The following is a 25,583-nucleotide window of genomic DNA, read 5'->3' as shown; positions in this document are numbered from 1 at the left end:
TTAGGATATTTGTCCCGTTTTTCCCGTCATTCAGAAATCGATATGTGATTTCAGTGCTAAACCATATGATTCATTCAAAAGCGTATTCTGAGTTATCTTGGTAACTGGGATTAAAGTCTTGGAGGAAATAGGAGGGCCGTATCGATCGCTGGAAACCTGACGGGGACACAGAAGCAGCGTCGATACTCAGCTGACGTGATCGGCATTAAAGTATATCTACAGGTAATAAATTAAGCGACAAAACTCTTATCTATACGGTCTTAAGTATTCTGTGCATGGACAACTTTTAAAAGCATGTTTCTTTGATTTTATCATGTGAATAATTGAATTTTTGCCTGTGTAAGGAGCATTCAGAGTTCATCATTGGTACGGTTCGTCGTTATACTGGGTGACTTTTGCTATTTGTATTGTTTATCTAATTACGTTGACTCTGGTGTTCACCTGTATACCTGTCGGTGTATCATTTAGCGACTTGGTGGACTCGTCCGACTTGATTTCTGGGAAGGTTTAGTCAACTTCCGGTGTGCTGAGGGATCGTCAATACACAGTAAGTTTTACATATTCCTGTCACCTTTGACAAGATTTTATACATCTCGTATTGACTGACTATTTAACATGTCAGCGAACAAGTAGAAGTGAAAATTAGATTCACGTGGTTTGCCTGTTCCTCCAGATACGTTTAATAAAGGCATTAGAATTAATAGCTGTCCTTAAGGATTATTCAGCATTTGTTTTTTCAACGTTACAGCTCTGTCATTAGTTGTGTATTTTAAGCCTTTTTTTTTTTTTTTTATAAATTGATAAAATCAATCAAGTTTTCATAGGTTATCAAAATTGCAAGTTAATCCGATAAATTTCAACATAATATCTGTCTTCTCTGGGGTGCATGAAATGTATTGTGTACATTTGTGCTGTCGCTTTTGTAATCGGTACCTGATAATATTATTACAATGATTAAGTATATATCCCCGACAATCACTGTAACGTGATACTAGTGTACTATGCTACTCGCTCAGGTCGATATAATACCCACATGCAATATAAGTTGATATGATGGGTTTAATAATTTTATGTACATGTATCGCGGTTATCTCTATATTGATTAACTATAGACTATGAATATAGGGGTTGTTTTTATTACTGGAATATTGTTTTCTTATTTTGAATACTAAAATGTATTTAAATATCAAATGATTTTTTGTAAATTATGGGGAAAAAAAGAATGGGTTTTTTTTTTTTTTACTTGTTTGCAAAATGAAGTAGAACTAATGATTATCATGTTATGAAGAAAAAGAAAACAAATTAGAATTAGCATGGTATAAAAAAAACCAACGTTGTTGTATTACATTTCCAGGTAATATTACCAAGTGATGGAATCTCGAGATCATGAGGTGGAGAGTCCCAGTATATTCGATCTAAACTACGTATTGAGCAGCTGTTCGAACTTCTCTCCAGATCTAGAGGAGGAAGAAAGGTTATCCAAACCAACCTTGAACTTGCTAGACGTGAATTATGAGGTCAAGGAAAGAGTTGGTCCTTGGTGGAAGGGAGCATGTTTCCGGAGACAACGGAAAAAGACGGTGCTTCGTGACGTCACTATGCAGTTAAAAAGTGGACGTCTAACGGCTATACTCGGGAGTTCAGGTTAGGTATTAAAACACCCCCCCACCTCCCCCACCCCACACACACACTTTTGTTAAGTGAATTGTTATCGGGCTCACCACTTTTTTCTCCCGGGAAGAAAATAAGTAATATGCATTTGTCGGAGTTTTACTGCCGTGTTCGTTTCTTTCATAAGAAGTAAGATAAAAACACATGACATACGCACTTCGACAATGGATTTGAAAAAGAGAATCATTTTGAAGTTCATTGTTAATCAGTGAGTAGAACAGCCTTGGATTTTATTATCAAATCGTGTGTTAGTTGTACACAGTCTACATTCTCAGCACGTGTTATTTATACACAGTCTACATTCTCAGCACGTGTTATTTATACACAGTCTGCATTCTCAGCACGTGTTATTTATACACAGTCTACATTCTCAGCACGTGTTATTTATACACAGTCTACATTCTCAGAGTAGGGTGTGTTTTCTGTGCACTATATTTAACGTTTCAAAGTTGAGATATTACATTTTAGCGCAACATAAATCGGTCAAAGACCTGTTCCCAATAATTTTTAAAGCAATTTTCAATTGCTAGACTGAATCTCCAAATACTATCTAAGATTTCGATGACCTGACCTATTTACAGGATCCGGTAAGACCTCCCTTCTGGACGTTATAGCATGTAGAACTGAGGGCAAAGTCACGGGGAAGGTCTACTACAATAACTACGAATGTTCAAAGGAAGTAATCAAACAATATGGAGCCTACGTCATGCAAGCAGACCGTTTTCTCCACAACTTGACAGTAAGAGAGACACTTCGATACGCTGCCTTTCTACGACTGCCCGGCAGGACCAAACAGTTCGAAATTGAGAATAAGGTTTTGGTTCTATATATTAACTTTGTTTCTCCACGTATATGACAAAATTTCAATTGGAGTCTTGTATAAATACTTGAAGAGAATGTTCGTGTGTTTTAAAGGTGAACAGTGTCATCAATGAGATGGGGCTGAAGAATGTAGCTGACAGTAAGATCGGTGGTAACATTGTCAGAGGAATTTCTGGTGGAGAGCGTAGAAGAGTCACAATTGCACTACAACTTTTGCAAGATCCAAGTATATGCAATACCCTTTTATATGCTTTTTAATACATGCCAATAGCATGGCAGAGATTATTCACAAAGACTAGCTACAAATGTTATGTACAGTTGAAAATTGTTAGAATTGAATATATTTTGTTTCAGAGATCTTGCTATTAGACGAGCCTACCACTGGATTGGACAGCTACACGGCACACTATCTAGTCTCAAACCTCCGCGATATCGCCCGAAGAGGTAAACTGGTTCTCCTTACCATTCACCAGCCTCGATCAGACATTTTCAAACTCTTTGACGAAGTCGGTATACTCAGTATGGGAGACGTGGTGTACTTTGGCGGAGCAGAACAGATGTTGGACTATTTCCAGAACATCGGATACCCTTGTCCTACCTATGCCAATCCTTTAGATCATTATGGTAGAATGTCCTTTAAGATATCTTAATGATTTTGTTATATTGTTTTTAAGCATCTGCTGTAAAGAAAAAAAGGTTTAAAGTCATTTCACTTTTTCAGTTGACTTGGCCAGTATTGACAGACGAGATCATCAGAGAGAACACGAAACAGCAACAAGAGTGCGCCACCTAGTGGACACATTCTATAAATCAGAAATTCACAACGAGACTGTCAATGACGTCAACGAGGCCACAATGCGCCCAAGTAGCAGGGCTACGATGCTGTATTTTTACAAACCACGACCGCCAAATGTGTTCAGAGTGATGTTTACACTATGGAAGTTAGTGCTTGTGTGGGAGTGTCCCTACGTTTTTAGAGCTTGTGCATTTCCCCTGTTCCATCATATTTTTTTAAAATTCATATGAAATGAAGTACATTGTACTAATTTTTAAAGAAAACAATCGAAATAATATGTCCATTTTAAATATTTTCCCGAAATGTTGGATAAAACTTCTTTTTTTTTTTTCTGTGCAGACGAATGATGTTGAACTTGGCGCGTGAGCGGACGATCTACATCCCTCGGGTGTTTATGTTGTCACTGTTTGTGCCGTTTATATGCGCCTTCCTTGGACACATGAAGACCAATCAGGAAAGTATTCAGGACCGGATCGGGTTGATGTATCAGTCCGCGAGTGTGCCCCCGTATGTCTCCATTCTTAATGCCGTGGCCATTTGTAAGTCAGCTCCATATATATGATCTAACCTGCCTTTCTGCCAGAGGTGCACGAAGAATATTCGGGCGAAAACATTAAGGGGTGAATTTTATGCTTTTCAAAGAAAAACATGAAATGGAGATCCCCAAAGTAGCCCCATTCTTCGTTGCCTTGTTTTGTCACGCACATTTCCGAGTAGAACGAGTAGAGTTTCTTATCTTGTACACTGCATAGATTGCGGAAGCTATTTGGAAACTTGCAGACAAATCAGCTTATACAAACTTTTGACAATTAAATGTGTTATTCATCGATTTTCCAAACATGGGACTCGAGAATCACGCACCACGTTTCTTGAAATATCGATAAAATAATATTAATGACAACAGCTTTAGAAATGTACCATTTTCATCGCCTTTCCTCTAACTATATAGCTGGCTAGATTTTCAGGTTTATATAAACTACTGCATTCTCACGCACTCACAAATGTTTTGTCGATGCCATGTAGATTTCGTCACGAAATACTTGCGACTGTTTACATGAACTTCTTTTCACCTAGTCATATCGTGATTCTGTTGCACATATTACAAACTTTGCACTTTCTCCTTAGCGGGTGTCACGATTTCCCCGTGTTGCTGATGGAGCCATTGCAAAGACGTAGCGCACGGGGGTTGCAATACTATAGGGTTATTGAACTTATATAAGTTCAATAACCCTTTTATTATATAGCTGAAGTATTTAGTTGTTAAATTATATCCCTTTTCACTCAAAATACTCTAAAATATACGAGAATTCATCAATATTGGCATCTGAGGTGAAAATGTGCAATATCAGCATGCATTTCTTAACTGTTCAATATTAAACCCATCGTCGGAAACCCATGGTTGATTACGCTTCGTGCCTCTCTCCATCACATCGTCGGAAACCCACGGTTGATTTCGCCTCGTTCCTCTCTCCATCACCAGTGGGTCCATTCATTCCTACTCGCTCGTTCTCATGAATAAATATTCGAAGATATAGTCCAATCAAAGTAATCGTTATAGTAACGGAACTCTTCTGTTTCTGAAGGTAGCATCAACTTAAGGGAAAAGAGTATCAATTCATTTCCCATAGACCTCAATGCTAACCTTTGACTCTCTCACTAATTAACTATATTAATTTTAAACAAATGACCGCAAACATTTCAAAGTTCATTCCAAGTGTTGATAAAAACCGACAAAAATTATATAGGGTCCCGTGCCTTTTATAGGCCATATTTGTACTTTTTTACAACACATAGCAATCTGCAGTAAATTACACCACTTTAAGCACACCCCTACCATGGTAATTTCTCCAACCATTTCTCGATTTTGTGCGATAATTTTTTATCCTGACAATTAATATGAACCTCTACAATATTTCTTTCAATTCCAAATAATTTCACTCTTGATATTAGCCAATCATGCAACACCTAGACATTTATACCTCCGCTCAATCTTGGGTAAGCTGCGTCCGGGATACGCGTGCGGGGGTTTGATACTTTTGCTATCACAAGAATTGTATACCGAAACTGGGCTGAAAGCGTCTTGTTGATTGGACAAATTCGCTCAGGGTATACGATAAGCGCCCAATCAAATTGCCTCATTAATTATTCATGAGAACTAGCGAGTAGGAATGAATGGACCCACGGGTGATGGAGAGAGGAACGAAGCGTAATCAACCGTAGGTTTCCGACGATATACATGTATTAAACCCGTCATTACGGCTTGTTTACGTCATTACGGTAAGGTCAATATTGAACGCTCATACTCGGATTGTTTCGGGCGTACACAATTTACGCAATGCAAAGTTAGCGTTCAATAAATTCTCAGGATATTGAACGCTAACATTCTCTAGATTTTACGCAGATTTTATGATAGACTATTTATTAGCTATATAATAAATGTATTTTCTGCTTTGATAAACATGAATTTTTATTATTTAAAAGTTCAAATTCCAATTTCACGCTCAAACATTATTTGAACTATTATCAAAAACCCCATATACAAATGTAGCACTTTAATTGTATAGACTAAAATAATGATAAAATAAACCTACATTTTTTTTGCCCCCCAAAATCACATTTGAAAAATTGCAAATTAAGTTTTGACTGTTTTGATTACTTTGGAATTTCCCATAATGTATTTTAATGCAACTCTTTTGTAATCTACCGAAAAGCTTTCCATTGTTACCCAATTTAAAAAATAAATTACATTTTTGAAAATACACGAGGGTATGAACTGTGATGCTTCACGCCGGCGGACTTCATGAAACGTGTATACCTCTTGCCAGTATCTTTAAAACTGATTTATTTTTTACAATTACATTATACTTCCAGTTCTGTCGGAATTCCCAGCTGTTAATATAGATGTACTATATTTATCAAGATTAATACGTGCATTGTTCACAACTGCATTGGAAGACATCGAAGGCAAAATTATGAAGAATATAAATATGATACAATAACGGAGAAACATGCATTGTAACGTCAAGCGTAACTATTTCTTACCTTATGTTCTCTTTCGCTTTGCTCAGCCAAACATAAAATATTTCCTGTTCTATCATCAAAATAAAATAAAACACAAAAGATATATTTAGGTGGCGACAATGTTAGCTAATTTTATTCACATATGTACAAAATAGCACGCGATTCTTTCAATCCATAGACAGGCAACCCGGAATTAAAGCTTCAATTGGCAATGCATGTCGTCTGAAGGGAAACCAGGATTTCCGAACGCTAACTTGAAGAAAGTATCTGAAAAGAAACTCATTCACAAAATTAAATACGGTTTCGAAAGAAACTTGCTGGTCGTAGCTAAATTGTCGAATGATATTCAAGATTCGAACACGAATTTAAATACCCTGATGGACAAATAACTGCGAATAATAAAGTAGTACCCGATAAAATTACAATGTAACAATACGCTCAGTGAAGAATAGCAAACTGCTGACAGTACAAAATCATTCAGATAGAACCATGAAAAAACTAAATCAACGAATTAAAAACATAATGCAATTTTTATTTTATTTGAAAAACGAAAAGAAATATATTTATTTCATATAACAAAACGAAAAGGGGAGAAAAAAACCCAACAAAAACGCAAAAAAAAAAAACAAAAACAAAAAAAGAAGATAAAAAAAAAAATGAATAAATAAAATTGCAAACATCAACGAAAATTTTTAGACATAAAGAGAAATGTATGAATCGTATTGGAATGGGAAGAATTATCTTCTCACCGCGATCTCTAATGCTGATTTAACGGTCGTAAACATCCGTATTACCGAGCCAGTAGAACTAGGTGATTAAGGTCGCAAATAACAAATGAGAAGAGATTTATTCACGAACTACGTAATGACGTGAGAACTACATGAGCTGTCTTCTAATGCGCTACGTCAACCTCTTTCATTAATCACGGTAGCTTAGAATGGTTGTAGCAAAACTAGATCTAGATTTAGAGTCTTTTAACATATCAATTTTGCTTCATTTTAGTCGAATTTCTGATTCAAAATTGTCCGTCCTACTTTACTTTTTCTATGGTATTCCTAATCTGTATTTTATTTTTCCACCCCGGATAGCGCGTTAACCATCAAACATTCTTTATACGTGACAATCGTGAGTTATATCTCGGAGCGTCTTTTAGCCACATCTCCGTATAGTCAAGATTTAGTATGGACGGACGGAAAAAAATGTTGTTCATGTTGCAAGCGTGAAATCCAACACGCTAATTGATTATTTGAACAACACCAAATTTATCATGTTTCATGGCGTGTCCCATGCCCATTGTTAGGCCTTTCTTTGCATACTGATTTTGACTACGAGTTACTCCGTTTTCCTGATCAAGATGTAGGGCTCACGTGCCCAGTCAACAGGGACGCTTTCTCCCATAAGACACATGATCCCAACTTTTGGTGTTTCCAGGGGTTTGTGTTTGCCCTCCTCTCAATTCTGTATTCTTTATTTACCTTTACAAACTCCAGGAAGTCTTTTTTAAAAATATCTTTTATTAACCCCAGGAAGTCTTTTTTAAAAGATGTCTTTCATTAACTCCAGGAATTCTTTTAATTGTTCGTTGACCTACATTGATAGACCACTATATATCTGGTGTGATATGAATTTCAATGAAATCATACGCCACTCCAATGTCGTGCTAACTAAATTGTAATACCAACCGTATGATATAAAAGTAGGATAGTAAAGAAGGTTATTTACATTAGAGTATATGTCACTTTCCTGTCTTGACCCTTTGTAGTGACAACGTTGTTGACATGCTATGTGCCATAAATGTTATAGGAGGGGATACATATGTATATACTTGATGCAACAGTCATGAATGTGACTTTTACTCGATGTGAGTTTATTTCTATCATGCTTTAAGGTTCGGCGATATAAACACAGATTGTCGACTAGTTATATAAAATTGTATCTGGTTAGAAAACCATTGCAGTTCCTTTACTTCCACATACGATATGCATTTATTCATTTTTTTTGTTGTAGAAAGTGTGTTCGAATAAGTTATTAGGCATTTTTTTTTTCTTTTTACTTCTTTGAATCCATGATGTTCTTTGGTTTTAGCTGAAACCACCGTATTAATTTGCGTGATTTTGACTGTTTTTATACGTTGCACATACTTAGAATATGGCTGTTGTGTATATACTAATGTAAGTATTGTATATGCTTATTAGAAAATGTATATCTTATATACTTATTAGAGGATATAGAAGGACGAGTAATCACGTTAATGATGTTGTACATGTATTCACTTAATTATCACGAAATGCATGTATCAGATATAAACATGCTTATATAATATGCTTCTGCAGTGCTGTGTCGTAACCTTTATGTAAACACCAGAATCATTGTCTTGTGTATGCGCAGTTAATAACAGAAACCCCCACAGCTGATATGCAGAAATGGAGCAGAGAGAATAACTGATCTCTGGTGTGGCCTAAGCATTCAGGGAGGGAGATTACAGGGGCAGAGGACTATAGAGGGCCCGGGGTGAAAGGAGGAATCAAACCCTAGTCTAAGGGCTTGCTTATCCATTTCACATCGTTGCTTCTGTGATTGCGTATAAACGAGCTTTATAATATCGCTAGCTCAGACTAAAGAATTTAGAGAAACACGGCACGAAAGCATGAACAGTTCTATTTTCCCATTTTAAGTTTTAGCATGCATATGGAATGCAGTTTTCTTTTCTCTTTTAAAGTTTGTCGTTGATGTTTTCTTCTCTCTTTTTTTTAATTATTTTTGCCAACCACGGGAAAATGTATTTTATTAAATCATTAATTTCCGACGAAAGAAATGACCTTAGGTAGACCCCAAGGTCAACATATCATGAGATTTTTTATGAGATATTCCAGTTCTTTGAGGGTGGATATAAGGGCGGTGATTGATATTTTACGATCTCCGAACATCCTTCTACGTAATGAAACTTATGAAATCAACATTTCCCTCACGTTCATTAACTATGACAGAAGAGACTTTGCAATATTAGACCTTTTCCATTTGTATTCCATAAATTTTTATTTGTTCTGTTTAATTTTCCAGTCGTGTTCTATGATTGTCCGTTTATATTTGAATTTTATCAGTGTCTATATCCTTGTATACTGCAATTCGTTATTTGTCTAATTTTCATATTATAAAAATATATGTTCTATAATGTTTCAATTTGCATTACATACCTGGTATATTAATTCCATTACTGTTCTACAATTGTTGTCATCGAATAGAAATGGAATTTACATGCAAAACAAATTGAAACATACACAACAAATAGAAATTATACAAATCATACAATACAAATTATACAATACAAATTGTACAATACAAATTATACAATACAAATTGTACAATACAAATGAAACAAGTATAGAATACAAATGGAAAATAGTCGAATATTGGAACGTTTAACATGCCATAGTTGGCAGCCAAAAGTATTGCTTTGGGGGTAAAATAGACACACGTTTGTAGGAAATGATGAGTAGGTTTTTAAAGTAGTAATAGTCTAGCAGAAGAAAGCGACTGTAATATGTGGCTTCAAGATGATCCAGATCCCTCTTACTGAAAACTTCTTTAGAGATGAAATATTGATTAAACGCAGCGTAACTGAAAGTCATTATCACAATCAATACGTAGTTAATTTCGCTCCACTTCATTTGGTCGTAAGATGAATAGGAACAGCTTCGGCTTCACGTGTGAAAAAAAGATGATGAATTGCTTCCGGTCATAATCAGGAATATCGAAGACATACAAGAACATGCATTCATGATCTATCATCTCTGCTGAAAGTGGCATGCTTCCATTCTAAAATGTTTCTAAATTTTTGCTTTGACAAATTTTCGAAAATCTTCCGTAACTACGACTGAATGTACATAGGCCAAAATTGCATGTGCCACCAAAAATAAAGATTGACAGTACCGGTGGCAAAATGAAACATGTTTGGCAAGGATACAACTCAAGATCTATTCTGAAAGTTTCATTATTCAAATGGCAGTCAATTTTCAATTTTTGTATGGATAAAAATATAAAAAAAATTGTCAGTATCTCACAACAATAAGTGTGGATACGACTTTTAAGCATGTATCTTGGAGTCTTCAGTCACGAAATATATTTAAAAAAGGTTCATTTATCTGTTGGCGGCATAAGTACAATGAAAACAAGATATGGATTTCTGTATTTCATTTTAGTTCCGCCCTTGAGGGATCTCTTCTACAGGGAATGTCGGGACGGGCTGTACTCCACCGGCACCTTCATTCTGACTTACGCAATCCACGTTCTACCTTTCCACATCATCGCCAGCTTCATCTTCAGTATCATTGTCTACTGGTAAATATCAAAGTTTTCCAACCCTGAAACAATCAATCCTAGTTGTTCAATTATTCTTAAGTTACTTCTAACAACTTACCGGGGTATAAATATGTGTATTTAAAGTTAATGAAACTGTTCTTGTCCTTGCTACGAGACAAATTCTATCTCATCTCTGCTATGAAATAACATGTTTCTCGTTTCTACTACGAGGTGACACTTCTCTCGTATCCGCGGACCTAGAACCTGTCTCCATCACAGGACACTTGTCTGTCCCTTACATAATGACACCTTCCTGGTTTCTAGGGTGACAGGACTCTACCCCACCTGGGACAGATTCGCCATCTATTACGCTGTGGTATGTGCACTCCACTTTATAGGGGAGATCATCACGGTGGGCACAATGGGGGTCCTCATCAACCCTAACATCGCCAACAGCACGTCAGCCCTCGTCCTCACTGCGTCTCTGTTGCTGGCCTCGGGACTTCTAAGGCAAGTATGGAATATCGGTAATCTCGTGTAGTTTTGTTTGCAGGATTGGAATTGCGATTGTACGCTGGCAGGTAGGAACGTAAATAATTCAAGGTGTTCCATTATTGCCAGTTTGGTCTAAAATCTTTATGAAAACAATTATCTTGATTGGTGAGAAAGACGCGGGAATTTGATTGTAAACTTTTCTTCAAATGGTTTACTTTACGTTATAGCTGAAGTGTTTTGTATTGTAGAAGTATTAAGAACATGCTGGAGATTTTCCAATGGGCCAGTTGGCTCAGCGTGCACAAATACAGCACTGAGATTCTAATGGCGAACGAGTTCCACGGGCTGAACTTCACCTGTCCGCCGCCGGGCGAAGGTATTTTGTCATCATCGATCTGTATATACATTGTATTTACAATCCCAATGGGACTTTCCCCTGAATCCAATGTATCATTATGGTTATGATCTACCATTTAATTCACCACGGCCCGCCGCTTTCAAATTTCTAATAAGCATATTTAATACCTCGACTTTGCTGTACTTTTTATAAGCACCACTGTTGCAGAATGAAAATAATTACCTCGCAGTCGGAATCGTTGATGACCTCGTGGAGGTAAAAAAGAAGACCGTTTTTTGTAATCTACACCATATACATTCACACTAAGGGTATGACCTGAGGAGATGTCACAATACGGTCACTTTAACGAGGTCAAGGTCACTTGAGAAAGGCATGACTTATGCGAACTGTATCTTTAGAACAATCATGATACATGTATATGCAAAGTTTGCTCATGGCCTAATGCAAAGGTGAATATAACAAACAGTGCATGTCAAGACCACTGGGAAAAATACATGTAGAGAGTTCTTGTTGCATCGTAGGAACGCTGTGAACTCCTGCTAGACCTAATATTCTTTCAAGGCTAGTTATAAAACGTCTTGGTCAATTCAGGGAATTAAAACCCATACCTATTTAATGCAGGGATTGTAGCGACAAATGTGCAATCTAAATCTGCAGTATGTGGATTATGTCAGGTTAGGATCATAATGTTAAAGCAGAAAGAGCAAAAGAATTTTGATGGTCATCTAATCATGTCCGCATTAGAGCTCGCTGATTTAAAGTCCCCACCCCAGATGTTGCTTATCTTCATGTATTTCTGTTTGTTACTTCAGGAGTGTGTCAGTTTATTACGGGAGACGATTACTTGAAGGAGTTTTATCCAGACGCCGTGGACAACATGCACACAAACTTCTGGGCCCTAGGAGGGTTCACAGTCTCTTTCGTGGTGTTCACAGTCATAGCCTTCAAAATCCGGGGGATACCAAACCTCAACTAGGCCATAAATGGCCGTGACAGCACGGTTATATCTCCAAGATACTCGTTTGATTAACCTCAGTCTTAATCAAATTACAACGACTATTGTCATATTTATATTGTTGTTGAAACTGACACTTACAGTGTTTTTGTGTTTATTGTTAACAATGTCTGTGATAAATAAAATATTCACATTGTAAAAATTTTTGATATCATTTGCCGTAATTAGAATCTAATATCAATAAGCGATAATTAGAAAAGCTACATCAGTTTTTAACATTTGGCATATTGGCTAGTTTGGACTTGAGGGCTTCTGACGCCGCCATCATTTTGACTTCCCTGTCTCTTGCTCTGTGTAGCGCTTTATCGGACTCGGTCTCTTTCACCGCCATCCAGGGGTGGTCCAACACGGTGGCGATAGTGGCTCGTCTCTTCACATTCACTTCCAAGATCTGGTGTATGAGATCCTTGCACTCTGCTGTTAACTTCTTGGATTTTGAAAACCGTACTTTTCCATCCAGTTGTTCCTTGATCATTTTCTTAATGTTGCTATCGTCGAATGGCATTGTGGCGCATACCTTCAAGGATGTATGTGCACAGATTAACAAATATCTGTGTTTACAGTTGAATAGAAATCCAGCTCTACCCCCCCCCCCCACCCCACCCCCCCTTTTCCGAGACATAGTCTTGGCAAATTTCAATGATTTTCTAGTTGGAAGGAATTCTGAGTGGGTGTTATTTCAAAGGGGCATTAGCTTTGAAAGTGATGGCAACCTTTTTTCCTCAAAATTTCTCAATGGCATAATAATATAATGGCATCGGAATATATATTAATGACTAATAAAAACGTTTTGTACAAAAACGAAAAACCTAATAGAACTACATTTAATAACCGCTTTTAGTGTAAAGAAATATATAAGGAAGAGTTATTGTCTTGCAAGATAATAATTATTTAATCACCAAAATTACACATTCATGTGCCTGCTTTGAGGTTAAAAAGTGTTTGAAATAATTAAATACTGGTTTATTACTAAAATCTATGATTTAGAACAATTTTCATTGCATTCGATTTTTGTTGACAAAATGACAGCTAATATATAATTTATATACATATACATTCGATTTAATAAAACATCTACAATAATTAATGATATTAACCTAACACAATTAAAGAAGTGAATAGTTTTAATTGAATTGCTCACCATGATATACAGGACCACTCCGATGCTCCAGATATCGTGGACTGGGCCGTGGTACGGGATTCCCTGTAGAATTTCGGGGGCGGCGTAAGCAGCACTACCACAGAAAGTTTTGCAGATGTCCCCAGAATTGATCTTCCGGGAGAATCCAAAATCAGAGATCTTTACATTATTAAAAGTATCCAGCAGTAGGTTCTCACACTTCATATCTCTGAAATAAATCGGGATCAGAAAAATGAAACCACCGTCCAGAAATTCAAACTCATACTAACTTGATGATTCAGGTGATCAGATTTACCTGTGGAGAATGACGACGGTGATCAGATTTCCTTTGGAGAATGACGTCGGTGGTCAGACTTACCTGTGGAGAATGACGTCGGTGGTCAGATTTACGTGTGGAGAATGTGACGTCGGTGGTCAGATTTACCTGTGGAGAATGTGACATCGGTGGTCAGACTTACCTGTGGAGAATGACGTCGGTGGTCAGATTTACTTGTGGAGAATGACGACGGTGGTCAGACTTACCTGTGGAGGATGAGACGTCGGTGGTCAGATTTACCTGTGGAGAATGAGACGTCGGTGGTCAGACTTACCTGTGGAGAATGAGGTGTCGGTGGTCAGATTTACCTGTGGAAAATGACGACGGTGGTCAAACTTACCTGTGGAGAATGAGACGTCGGTGGTCAGATTTACCTGTGGAGAATGACGACGGTGGTCAGATTTACTTGTGGAGAATGACGACGGTGGTCAGACTTACCTGTGGAGGATGAGACGTCGGTGGTCAGATTTACCTGTGGAGAATGAGACGTCGGTGGTCAGACTTACCTGTGGAGAATGAGGTGTCGGTGGTCAGATTTACCTGTGGAAAATGACGACGGTGGTCAAACTTACCTGTGGAGAATGAGACGTCGGTGGTCAGATTTACCTGTGGAGAATGACGACGGTGGTCAGACTTACCTGTGGAGAATGAGACGTCGGTGGTCAGATTTACCTGTGGAGAATGACGACGGTGGTCAGATTTACCTGTGGAGAATGACGACGGTGGTCAGACTTACCTGTGGAGAATATGACGTCGGTGGTCAGATTTACCTGTGGACGATGCAGCTTCTGAGGTCAGACGTACTTGTACACGATACATGTGACTTCGGTGACCAGACTTAACTGGAGAGGGCGTTCTACGTTCTAAGAACTTATGTCCAATGCTATATCATCTGGACAAATAAAAAGTGTTCAAATAAAAAACCCGTGAACGATGTGACATCGGTGGTAAGATTCAACTGTACACGATACAGCTTCTGTGGCAAGACTTACCAACTTACCAGTGCACGATGCAGCTGTTATAGTGAGGCTCAGCTGTGGATAATATGATTTTGGTGACCCGACTTACCGGTGTACACTATGATTTAGGTGACCCGACTTAACGGTGGACACTATGATTTAGGTGACCCGACTTACCGGTGGAGAATATGATTTAGGTGACCCGACTTACCGGTGGACACTATGATTTAGGTGACCCGACTTATCGGTGGAGAATATGATTTAGGTGACCCGACTTACCGGTGGAGAATATGATTTAGGTGACCCGACTTACCGGTGGACACTATGATTTAGGTGACCCGACTTAACGGTGGACAATATGATTAGGGTGACCCGACTTACCGGTGGAGAATATGATTTAGGTGACCCGACTTACCGGTGGACTATATGATTTAGGTGACGCGACTTACCGATGGACAATATGTGACCCGACTTACCGGTGGACAATACAATTTTGGTGGAGATACTTCATAGCGGAGCAGATCTGTCTGAACATGACTTTTGCCTTGGGTTCCGCTATCGCCCCGCCCAACCTGATGTAATCCAACAAATCGCCGTGTCCAGCGTACTCCATTACAATATAAACCTAAGGGTGCAAAAGGTCATGGGTCGTGTGAAAAAAATATATACAACAGCGGTGAAGATGTTCAATTATCTAAAGATTCATGGACCACATTGCTCGTCCAAGACACCTTTACACTGAAAAATACATATTGATGAAGTTTAACAGAGAACCATATTTATACCTAAACCAGAATTTACTATCATACATAAGAATTTTTACATTTTGATTTTCACAATACACATGTAGTCTTGTTGGTCGATTATAGAATACGATTTTAAAGAATATCCCGTATATTCTGTTGAATTGTAACTACTACCAATTACAAATTTTGAAATAATTAAAGAAATATTTAAATTCTTTCATTTGTCATTTAATTTAACTTAGTACATGCTTCCCACCTGGAACAAAATATTTTTGCGTGTACTAAATCAAAGAGCATGTAACCTTGTGTACAAAAGAATCTCTTGCCATATATGCGTTCGACACCAAATTTAAATAAACACTCTGACCCAAAACTTTATAAATCCCATCCCCCGTTTAAAAAAAAAGGCCCACAGCACTACCAAACCCCTTCTCTATAGATTTCTATTTGGTTTACCCCTTGTGGATCGTAGGTAATCAAGAACGGCTCTCAGGTGTTGCATATCAATAATTAATTCATACAAATAGCCCTAGATCAATACAGATTGTGTACATATCATTATAATTCAAGTTTTGAAATAAATAGCCTTTTCATATCAATCGTGTATGTATCATTATTTTGGAATAGATACTCCTTCGGTATGAATTGTGTACGTACACCGTGTATATCATTAATTCATAAAGCTCTCTGATATAGATCGTACACAAATGTATCAATAACTCATAATCATCGTGGAATAAATTACCCTCTGATATAAGGCGTGTTCATATCATTATTCATATTGTGGAATAGATAACCTTCCGATATAGATCTAGATCCTTTCGTTCAGATTTTTATTGACTTCTTTTTGTTTGTAGTTTAGGGTTTTAGTTTTTAGTGTTCATTTGTTAGCTTTTGTTTGTTATGGGTTTGTTTTGATTTTTTTTTAATCCTTATCCGCTATCCAGATTTTTTCTTTCTAGAAATAATGAAACCTTGTATGAAAATTATTCAAATGACCAAAATAAGAACAATGGGGAAGAAAGTTTATCTATGTATGTTCCAGATAACAATGTGAGAAACATCTCTGTAATTATATTTATATTCATTTGAATTTGGTTTTTAAAAAATTAATATTTCTTCTGGGCATGGTAACTCGGTAATTTCTAAAAATTATTTCTCAACAAAGATTGCACGAAAAATGTGAAAATGGTTCACACAAGGATACATTAATGTGCCGAGGATACCAGAAACTGGTTTATTTATTCGTAGTAAAGGGTGTAAAATTAGCAACAAACATACAACGAGCAAGCTTCTTTAGATAATAGAAAAATAGAATTTCATCTAAAAAAACATACCTTATTATGAAATTCCATCAACTCGATGCATTTGACAATATTTGGATGCTCCAGTGTGGTATGGATTTCAAGTTCTCGGGGTAAAAATTTGTCTCGGAAGTCTTTAGGAGCTCTCTTTCTGTTTATTACTTTTATTGCTACTCTTTTCTTATTTTTGTCAGAGTACGCACATTTCACCTTTGCGTAAGAACCTTCCCCGACAAGAGTTCCGAGACTGTACCCCCTTTTCTTTAGTTCTACTTCCTCATCAGTCAAAAATAAATTATTTGAAGTCATACCAAAAAACTGCATTCCAGTCCATCTAGCAACAATGGCGCCAGATTACGGAGTGTCTATAACCCATTGTGACGTCATCATATTGTGACGTTAACTAACTTGACTCCCAATAAACATTGTCTTGTTTTCGTCACGTTGCAGTCATCGTTACTAGTCTGCATTTTCTTCGTAGAGACTGCAAAAGTCTGCACAAAGATTGAATGCCTCCGAGTAATAAGAGACTGAAGTGTGCAATGGCTGAGAACCCCTTAGATTCTCTGAACTTGCAACACGAGCTGGAAATAATGCAAGGTGAAGTGGAAGCAGTGGAGATTCGCCGCTCATCGACGGAGAAGTGCGAAACAATAAAATATCGCCCTACCTACCGTGCTATTCTGGCAAAAAAGGGTTTTCTAGTCAAGCAGACCCTAGGAAGTGGAAGCTACTCTAAAGTCAAGTTCGCCTTTAATCTCAACGGTGGCAAAGATGTGGTCGCGGTCAAAATTGTAGATCGGAACAAAGCCCCAAAAGATTTTCAACAGCGATTTTTGCCACGGGAAATCAAAATCTGGCCACAGCTTAATCATCCGCATATCGTTAAGCTCTTGGATATTTTTGAGGACTACAGGCGCGTATACATGGTGCTAGAGTACGGAGAAAAGGGTGATGTCCTGCGATACATTCAGCGCGTGGGTGCTATCAAGGAAGGGATGGCGAGAAATTGGACAAAGCAAATTTGTGAAGCCGTGCGATACCTCCATGAACAAAACATCACCCACCGGGACCTCAAACTGGAGAATCTGCTTCTAGACAACAACCACAACATCAAAATCTGCGATTTCGGATTTGTCAAAGTGGATCCAGATCGACAACTTAGCAAAACCTACTGTGGCTCCAAATCTTATGCAGCTCCAGAAATTTTGAGAGGGGAACCCTATGATACTCAGAAAGCTGACATCTGGGCAATAGGCGTCATTCTATACATTTTTGTCACTGGGAAAATGCCATTTGATGAGAGTAAAGGAAACCACGGTGTACTAGAGGAACACAGAAAACTGAATTTTCCCTGGCATAAGATTAAAAAGAACGTATCGGAAGAATGCCGAGCTCTGATCTTATGGTGTTTCAAGTACAGCTTCTCAGAACGGCCAGACATTCATGATGTTCTAGGGTGCACGTGGTTGAAAGCTGGAGCCAAAATGGAAAATCCAGAAAACGCGAGTATCGAAGGACCCAAACCAATCACGAGGAAAGCCGAAACTTCAGGCACATAAACTGCGGGTCCCGAGAAAATTGCACGATTTCTTGAAATACCTTGTATTTGCTGCGCATACTGTACAGATATATGATAGTTGCTTTGAATTTGATAAAAGTACTTTTAAATTCTTCTACTTAAAAAGAATTCTTGTTTAGATGAACTTTATTCTATTTTTATAATATTTTATTGTTTGTAGGTATGTATATATTGTAAATATTCTATAATGTACTATTTATTTGTAGTGTACTAACTTGCATTTTGTACAATCTTATAATAAATTTGTAATGCATATTAAATATTTGTAAATAATTTCTCTTCATATCATCATGTCTAAAATCAAAATACAGACTATTACTACAAGCGAGAAGCGACATTAGCTGTCCAAGTCATGTTTGGAGATTATGAAACAGCTTTCGTTATATTTCTGTTGCCTTCGCTGTGATTTGCGGCTTGTTCTGAACTATAAGCTCTAAACTGCCTATTTAAAATCCTTATTTCTACTCTCAATCTTTTCAAGTCACTAATTGTGTGATCAAATGCCCTTCAAGTCTTGTCGCAAACCTTTCAAGTTTGTAAAACCGTGTGAACAGGCACTGCCTGTGGGCATAAAACGCAAATAGATCTCATATAATGGTAATTCAAATACTTTGCAATTTGAAACATTAGATATGTAGATGAAATATTAATTAAGTAAATTGATAAATCCAACACTATTGCACATACATGCGCGGGTCCAGAATTTTTCTCTTTTTAGCCCACCCCCATCCCTATGCGCATCTATTCAACTTAAAATTGAAAGAGGGAAAAACGGGAAATCTATGTTGGGTAATGAAAATGACACAATAGGATGATAAAGTCTTCAAAAATCTCCCTATCTAATGGCAAACTTAATGAGGCGGTGTTTATCTTGAAAATTTATATTATAATCCGCATGTAGCGATGACATGTTTCAGATGAGGAAATTAGAACAATATAATATTGTACAGAATCATAGTGTCAACAAAATAACTAGTTCTAATTGTAACGGGGACCGTTACATATGTTCCCCAAACCTCCCCCAATTAAAAAGTGATGTCCTTGTGAATCTATAGGAAAAAATCATTTTATTTTAGCCTTTAATTACATGTAGTACGTTCAATATGCTCATTTCAGTACCAAAAAAAATGAAAGAAAGCGTTGCACGCGCATACACGTGCACGCGTGTATGATTCCGAATTTTTGTTGATGTCGTTCAACAGGCATTTGTATCATATACCCACAGTGTGAATTTCATAACGTTTCCACCAAATACAAGGAAGTTATAGCGATTTTAAAATCGTCCAATCAGAATTCAGCACACGTGCATGCACGTGCTGAGCAGTAATTCTAACCACAACAATTTGTAAGGAGTAACAAGACACATCTAAACCATTAATATCAATAGAATTTGATGAAAAACAAAAACGTTATCGTCCTTTAAAAATTGAAAATTTAAAAACGTTGCACGCGCATGCGCGTGTGCGTTGGCATTTTTTTCTTACACCAATATATAGATACACATATTGTCTACATATGCTGTGAATATCATCTCATTCACTTCATAAACAAGATAGTTACAAACGTTTTAGTATTATCCAATCAAAATGAAGCGCACGTGCATGCACGTGCAAATTGGTAATTTTGACCATGCAAATCAGTTAAGAGTCTCAATATCTACCTCTGATATGAATTTCAAGCCATTTCAATGAACAACAAAAAAGTTAGACTGATTCCAAAGTTAGTGTACAAATTTTGTAATGCGCGTGCACGCGCATGCGTGCACGTGCTGACAAAATAAATATTATTTTTCATATGTACAAATCATATACTATCATCCTATTTAGGATTTATATCGCTTCCTTCAATATTCTGATTTTCCATTTTTTATACCAAAATTGGAATGCACGTGCGCGCGCGTGCATGCACGTGCAAACAAAATGACTATCACTATGCACATCTACAAACGCTATACTATCATCCTGGAAAGTTTCATATCGATCCCTTTTGTAGTTTCTGAGAACACTACCGGACAAAAAAGTACCGGAGAAAAAGAATAATAATAATAATAATAACTAGTTCTAATTGTAACGGGGACCGTTACATATGTTCCCCAAACCTCCCCCAATTAAAAAGTGATGTCCTTGTGAATCTATAGGAAAAAATCATTTTATTTTAGCCTTTAATTACATGTAGTACGTTCAATATGCTCATTTCAGTACCAAAAAAAATGAAAGAAAGCGTTGCACGCGCATACACGTGCACGCGTGTATGATTCCGAATTTTTGTTGATGTCGTTCAACAGGCATTTGTATCATATACCCACAGTGTGAATTTCATAACGTTTCCACCAAATACAAGGAAGTTATAGCGATTTTAAAATCGTCCAATCAGAATTCAGCACACGTGCATGCACGTGCTGAGCAGTAATTCTAACCACAACAATTTGTAAGGAGTAACAAGACACATCTAAACCATTAATATCAATAGAATTTGATGAAAAACAAAAACGTTATCGTCCTTTAAAAATTGAAAATTTAAAAACGTTGCACGCGCATGCGCGTGTGCGTTGGCATTTTTTTGTTACACCAATATATAGATACACATATTGTCTACATATGCTGTGAATATCATCTCATTCACTTCATAAACAAGATAGTTACAAACGTTTTAGTATTATCCAATCAAAATGAAGCACACGTGCATGCACGTGCAAATTGGTAATTTTGACCATGCAAATCAGTTAAGAGTCTCAATATCTACCTCTGATATGAATTTCAAGCCATTTCAATGAACAACAAAAAAGTTAGACTGATTCCAAAGTTAGTGTACAAATTTTGTAATGCGCGTGCACGCGCATGCGTGCACGTGCTGACAAAATAAATATTATTTTTCATATGTACAAATCATATACTATCATCCTATTTAGGATTTATATCGCTTCCTTCAATATTCTGATTTTCCATTTTTTATACCAAAATTGGAATGCACGTGCGCGCGTGTGCATGCACGTGCAAACAAAATGACTATCACTATGCACATCTACAAACGCTATACTATCATCCTGGAAAGTTTCATATCGATCCCTTTTGTAGTTTCTGAGAACACTACCGGACAAAAAAGTACCGGAGAAAAAGAATAATAATAATAATAATAATAATAATAATAATAATAATAATAATAAGAAACAGAGTAAAAACAATATGTTCCCAAACTTTGTTTGGGGAACATAATAATAACTAGACACGATCTCGTTGCGAGCAACGAGTAGGTCTTCCGTCCGATTTGTTGATGCACTCGGAGTTGAAAAAAAAAAAAAAGAAGACAAATGAGTCCCAATTTAGTTTCCGACTTTAAGACACTTTAAATATAATCAATTTTTCATATCATAAGCTTCTGAAGCAAAGTTGCGGTGAAATTCGTTTGAAATTCGACTCTCCAGGCGAGCCATAAGGCCCGCGGGCCTATTTCTTGATGTCATTTGTTAGCCCTCTATAGACTCAACAACTTTAGTTCTATATGTCTTTACAAAATATTTACCTGTAAAAAGTTATTGAGATCGACCGATATCGACAAAAAATCGACTCTACAGGCGAGCCATTAGGACCATAGGCCTATTTCTTGATATCAATCGATAGATCTCGATAAAGTGAACAACTTTTGTTCAATATGTCCTTACAAAATATTTACCAGTTACAAGTTTTTGAAATCGACTGATATCGACAAAAATCGACTCTACAGGCGAGCCATGAGGTCCACAGACCCATTTTTTGATATTGATCGATAGGTTATGACACATTGAACAACTTTTGTTCAATAATGCTTTTCAAAAAATATGTCGTTTTAAAGATATGAGGCGTCAAATATTTACGATTTTGGGCCTTAAAATCTCTAATTACGTAACATATGACCTACTTTTTTATTTGAGAAGATCAAGCTCGTTGAGATGAATATTTCCGCTTCTACAACTTATTATAAAATATTAATAGTTTCTGAGATATTCTCAAAAACATTTGGACCCTTCTGAACCCCTAATTTAAAGGGCCAGCCCGTTTTGCTTGATATCGTAAGAAAGGCCTTGTCATTTTAAACATTTTTTGCTCAACAAGTATTTAGAAATTCTTTACCGTTCTCGAGTTATCTCTACAAGAAATATTTAGGGGCCAAACTGTAGCTCCCTAACGGGGCCACATTGTGAAAAAACGAAATGTACATATTGTTTAGATTATCATTCTGAACAACTTTTGTTCAATAATGCTTTTCAAAATATTTGTCGTTTTCAAGATATGAGGTGTCAATTATTTATGATTTTGGCCCTTAAAATCCCTTATTACGTAACATATGACCTACTTTTTGATTTGATAAGAACAAGCTCGTTTAGATGAACATTTCCGCTTCAATGACTTATTACAAAATATTAATAGTTTCTGAGATATTCTCATAAACCTTTGGACCCTTCTGGGCCCCTAATTTAAAGGGTCAGCTCCTTTTGCTTGATATCGTAAGAAAGGTCATGACATTTCAAACATTTTTTGTTCAACAAGTATTTAAAAATTCTTTACCGTTCTCGAGTTATTTCTAGAAGTAATTTTTAGGGGCCAAACTGTAGCTCCCTAACGGGGCCACATAGGGTAAAAACGAAATATGCATATTATTCAGATCATCATTCTGAACAACTTTTGTTCTTTATTGCTTTTCAAAATATTTGTCGTTTTCGAGATACAAGGGGTAAAAAATTTATGGTTTTGGCCCTTAAAATCCCTTATTACATAACATATGACCTAAATTTTTATATGAATAGATTTGGATTGTTGAGATGAACATTTTTTGTTCTTTGACTTATACCAAAATATTAACGATTTTTGAGATATTTGATCTTGACTTTGAGCCCTTCTAGATCCCTTATTTAAGGGGCTAGCCCCTAAATCTTGATTTTTTCGAAAAGATCTCGTAAATGTGCACAACTTTTGTTCTACATGTCTTAACAAAATATTTGCAAGAAAAAAGATATTGGAGATCAAAGGTCAAAAATCGCCGAAATCGGCGAAAAATTTTGGCATCCATTTTTTCAGGTCCAGGCGAGCGTTTAGGCAAATCGCCTCCGGTAAAATCGAATCCCCCACAAATCTTCTAAAATGTTTACTCTATCTTGTGTAGAAATTTCAAGACTCTAGCTTCAAAACTAACGGAGGAGATGTGTGGACAACAAGGCCCTTCAAAAAGTCACTAAAAGAGATATAACTTCTGACGGGAAGTGACGTCAAGCACGAAATTTTGCAAGCAAAGTCTCGTCACCAAAAGACATCTTTCCTGAAAATTTCGTGAAAATCGATCGAGAAATGGCTGAGAAAAACGCGTGTACTACCAAGGAAAATAATAATAATAATAATGAAGAAGAAGAACGCGAACAATAATAGTAAGGTCTTCCGCAGGAGACGGAAGACCTTAATAAGAAACAGAGTAAAAACAATATGTTCCCAAACTTTGTTTGGGGAACATAATTAAATATTTGACCCCCCCCCTTTTTTTGTGCACAGGTATTTGTTTTTTAATCAATAAATGGATGTGAATAAAAATATCTCCACTGTATTTTTATATATATATATATATAAAAACCACCCTCTAAACATTCAATAAATTTGAAATGTAGTTTAAATTTTACTCCGATAAAAGATATTTTTAACATGTATTTATAAATATACCCCCCCCCCCCATTTATTGATTAAAATTTAGATACCTGTGGTTGTTGTAAGGATACATTGGGATTTATTCCCAGCCTAGAATCTACTGATGAATTTTCAGTCGTGAACAAGTAGGGGCAGGGTTAGTTATCGGTGTGGGGGTATCGCCGTGGTTTGCATTACTAGATGATTTGAGCGGTTGCTGTTTTTAGACGCGGAAAAACCCAGAAGCTTCAATCAAAGAAATAACAGTTATATCATGACATCAATCCACACACATAACGTCACACATCGTCTTAACTATTCTCTTTAGAGAAGTCGAGAGGCATATAGCCTTGGTCGATGAAGGCTATATGCCTCTCGACTTCTCTAAGAATACTTCTTAACATGCCTTTCATCAACTTCGTTACACAGGGCACTATATTTTATAGTTAGGAGACCACAATCCAAGTTTCACAATTTTTTTTTTTTACCAAGGTTTGACTTTGAGAGATTTCCGCCAATTTTGAAGAGAGATTTCAGTTTGTCGTCTTTTCGTTATTTTGATGAGATCATTTTGTTGTCTTCGTTATTTCGGGCCGAAAAGTCGCTAAATATCGTTTTGTGTTCTATTCGCCTCGAAACAACATTAGGGCTGCACAGTGTTCGGCGAGACTTCGCGAGATTTCGTTTCTGGAGATAAACAAACATGTCGAGTGTCAAAACGATACCTAGTGCGATGACGTTTTCGATCTTATACTGGGGATATTACATATTGGGAACAAAATTTTTAGTATCAAATCTTGAATAACTGTTCCATGCGAGACTGAAGCTACAGAGTCAGCTGTTACGGTATGTTAAATTTTAGTCCTTTGAAAGGTATACTATAGATTTTAATTAACAAGAAACTAATTTTTTATTTCCTATTATTCTAAAAGCTATGTGATGAAGTTTTAAAGGTAAGAAAACCCATACATCACCACCCCCACCCTGCCAAATTTCAACATGAATTAAAATTATCCGCGGCTAGCAGGTTACAGTTATTGTCAAACCCTGAGTATGCAAATCAGTATTCAGTTTCTCTTAAAGAAAACTAATATAAAGGTGACTGACTCGAACTAACTTAATTTATATGCTTAGATCATAATTGGTAACATCAATAATCATGGAAAACAGCACAATCCATAAAATTTTGTGAATGGGCATAAGAAAGAACAAATCACTGCACAGCTGGCATTATTCTCTATGTTTTTGTATTTACACAAAGAATAGATAAGTGATAGCAAATATCAGTAAAATATAATTGAAGAAAGCTAACAAATAATTAAAGGGGAAAATGTATATATATATATTATGTATTTGTATTATAAAACGGTCTTGATCCCAGTACATTTGTTTGATCTTTGTTTATAAAAGGAA

The 25,583-nt window shown here is 36.7% G+C and overlaps 3 protein-coding genes across 4 annotated transcripts; 2 read left to right on the top strand and 1 right to left on the bottom strand.

The window, feature by feature from the left end:
• The first annotated feature begins 66 nt into the window (after positions 1 to 66).
• Positions 67 to 12,619, top strand: LOC125649878 (ATP-binding cassette sub-family G member 5-like). Of its 2 annotated transcripts, XM_048877712.2 has the most exons (12): positions 67 to 222; positions 469 to 547; positions 1,355 to 1,644; positions 2,253 to 2,485; positions 2,587 to 2,719; positions 2,848 to 3,117; positions 3,215 to 3,434; positions 3,629 to 3,828; positions 10,510 to 10,648; positions 10,934 to 11,119; positions 11,353 to 11,480; positions 12,275 to 12,619. In XM_048877712.2, the coding sequence occupies exons 3-12, from the start codon at positions 1,371 to 1,373 to the stop codon at positions 12,436 to 12,438; spliced, it is 1,947 nt and encodes a 648-aa protein (XP_048733669.2). In that variant the 5' UTR covers positions 67 to 222; positions 469 to 547; positions 1,355 to 1,370; the 3' UTR covers positions 12,439 to 12,619. The 2 variants fall into 2 exon arrangements, with proteins under 2 accessions (XP_048733669.2, XP_048733670.2); XM_048877713.2 differs by lacking the exon at positions 67 to 222 and having other exon boundaries at positions 272 to 547.
• On the bottom strand, positions 12,530 to 17,487 carry LOC125651041 (testis-specific serine/threonine-protein kinase 1-like). Its single transcript, XM_048879641.2, has 4 exons — positions 16,977 to 17,487; positions 15,370 to 15,518; positions 13,619 to 13,826; positions 12,530 to 12,994 (listed from the first exon to the last, which is right to left on the bottom strand). Exons 1-4 carry the CDS (start codon positions 17,265 to 17,267, stop codon positions 12,683 to 12,685), a joined length of 960 nt encoding a protein of 319 aa, XP_048735598.2. The 5' UTR covers positions 17,268 to 17,487; the 3' UTR covers positions 12,530 to 12,682.
• Positions 17,385 to 18,581, top strand: LOC125652011 (testis-specific serine/threonine-protein kinase 4-like). The gene has a single exon (XM_048880880.2). The coding sequence runs from the start codon at positions 17,453 to 17,455 to the stop codon at positions 18,503 to 18,505; it is 1,053 nt and encodes a 350-aa protein (XP_048736837.2). The 5' UTR covers positions 17,385 to 17,452; the 3' UTR covers positions 18,506 to 18,581.
• The last annotated feature ends 7,002 nt before the right edge of the window (positions 18,582 to 25,583 follow it).

Source organism: Ostrea edulis, chromosome 5 (assembly GCF_947568905.1).
Source record: "Ostrea edulis chromosome 5, xbOstEdul1.1, whole genome shotgun sequence".
NCBI classification, from domain to species: domain Eukaryota; kingdom Metazoa; phylum Mollusca; class Bivalvia; order Ostreida; family Ostreidae; genus Ostrea; species Ostrea edulis.
The sequence above is the reverse complement of the archived record's forward strand: the minus strand, read 5'-3'. Positions and strand labels throughout refer to the sequence as shown.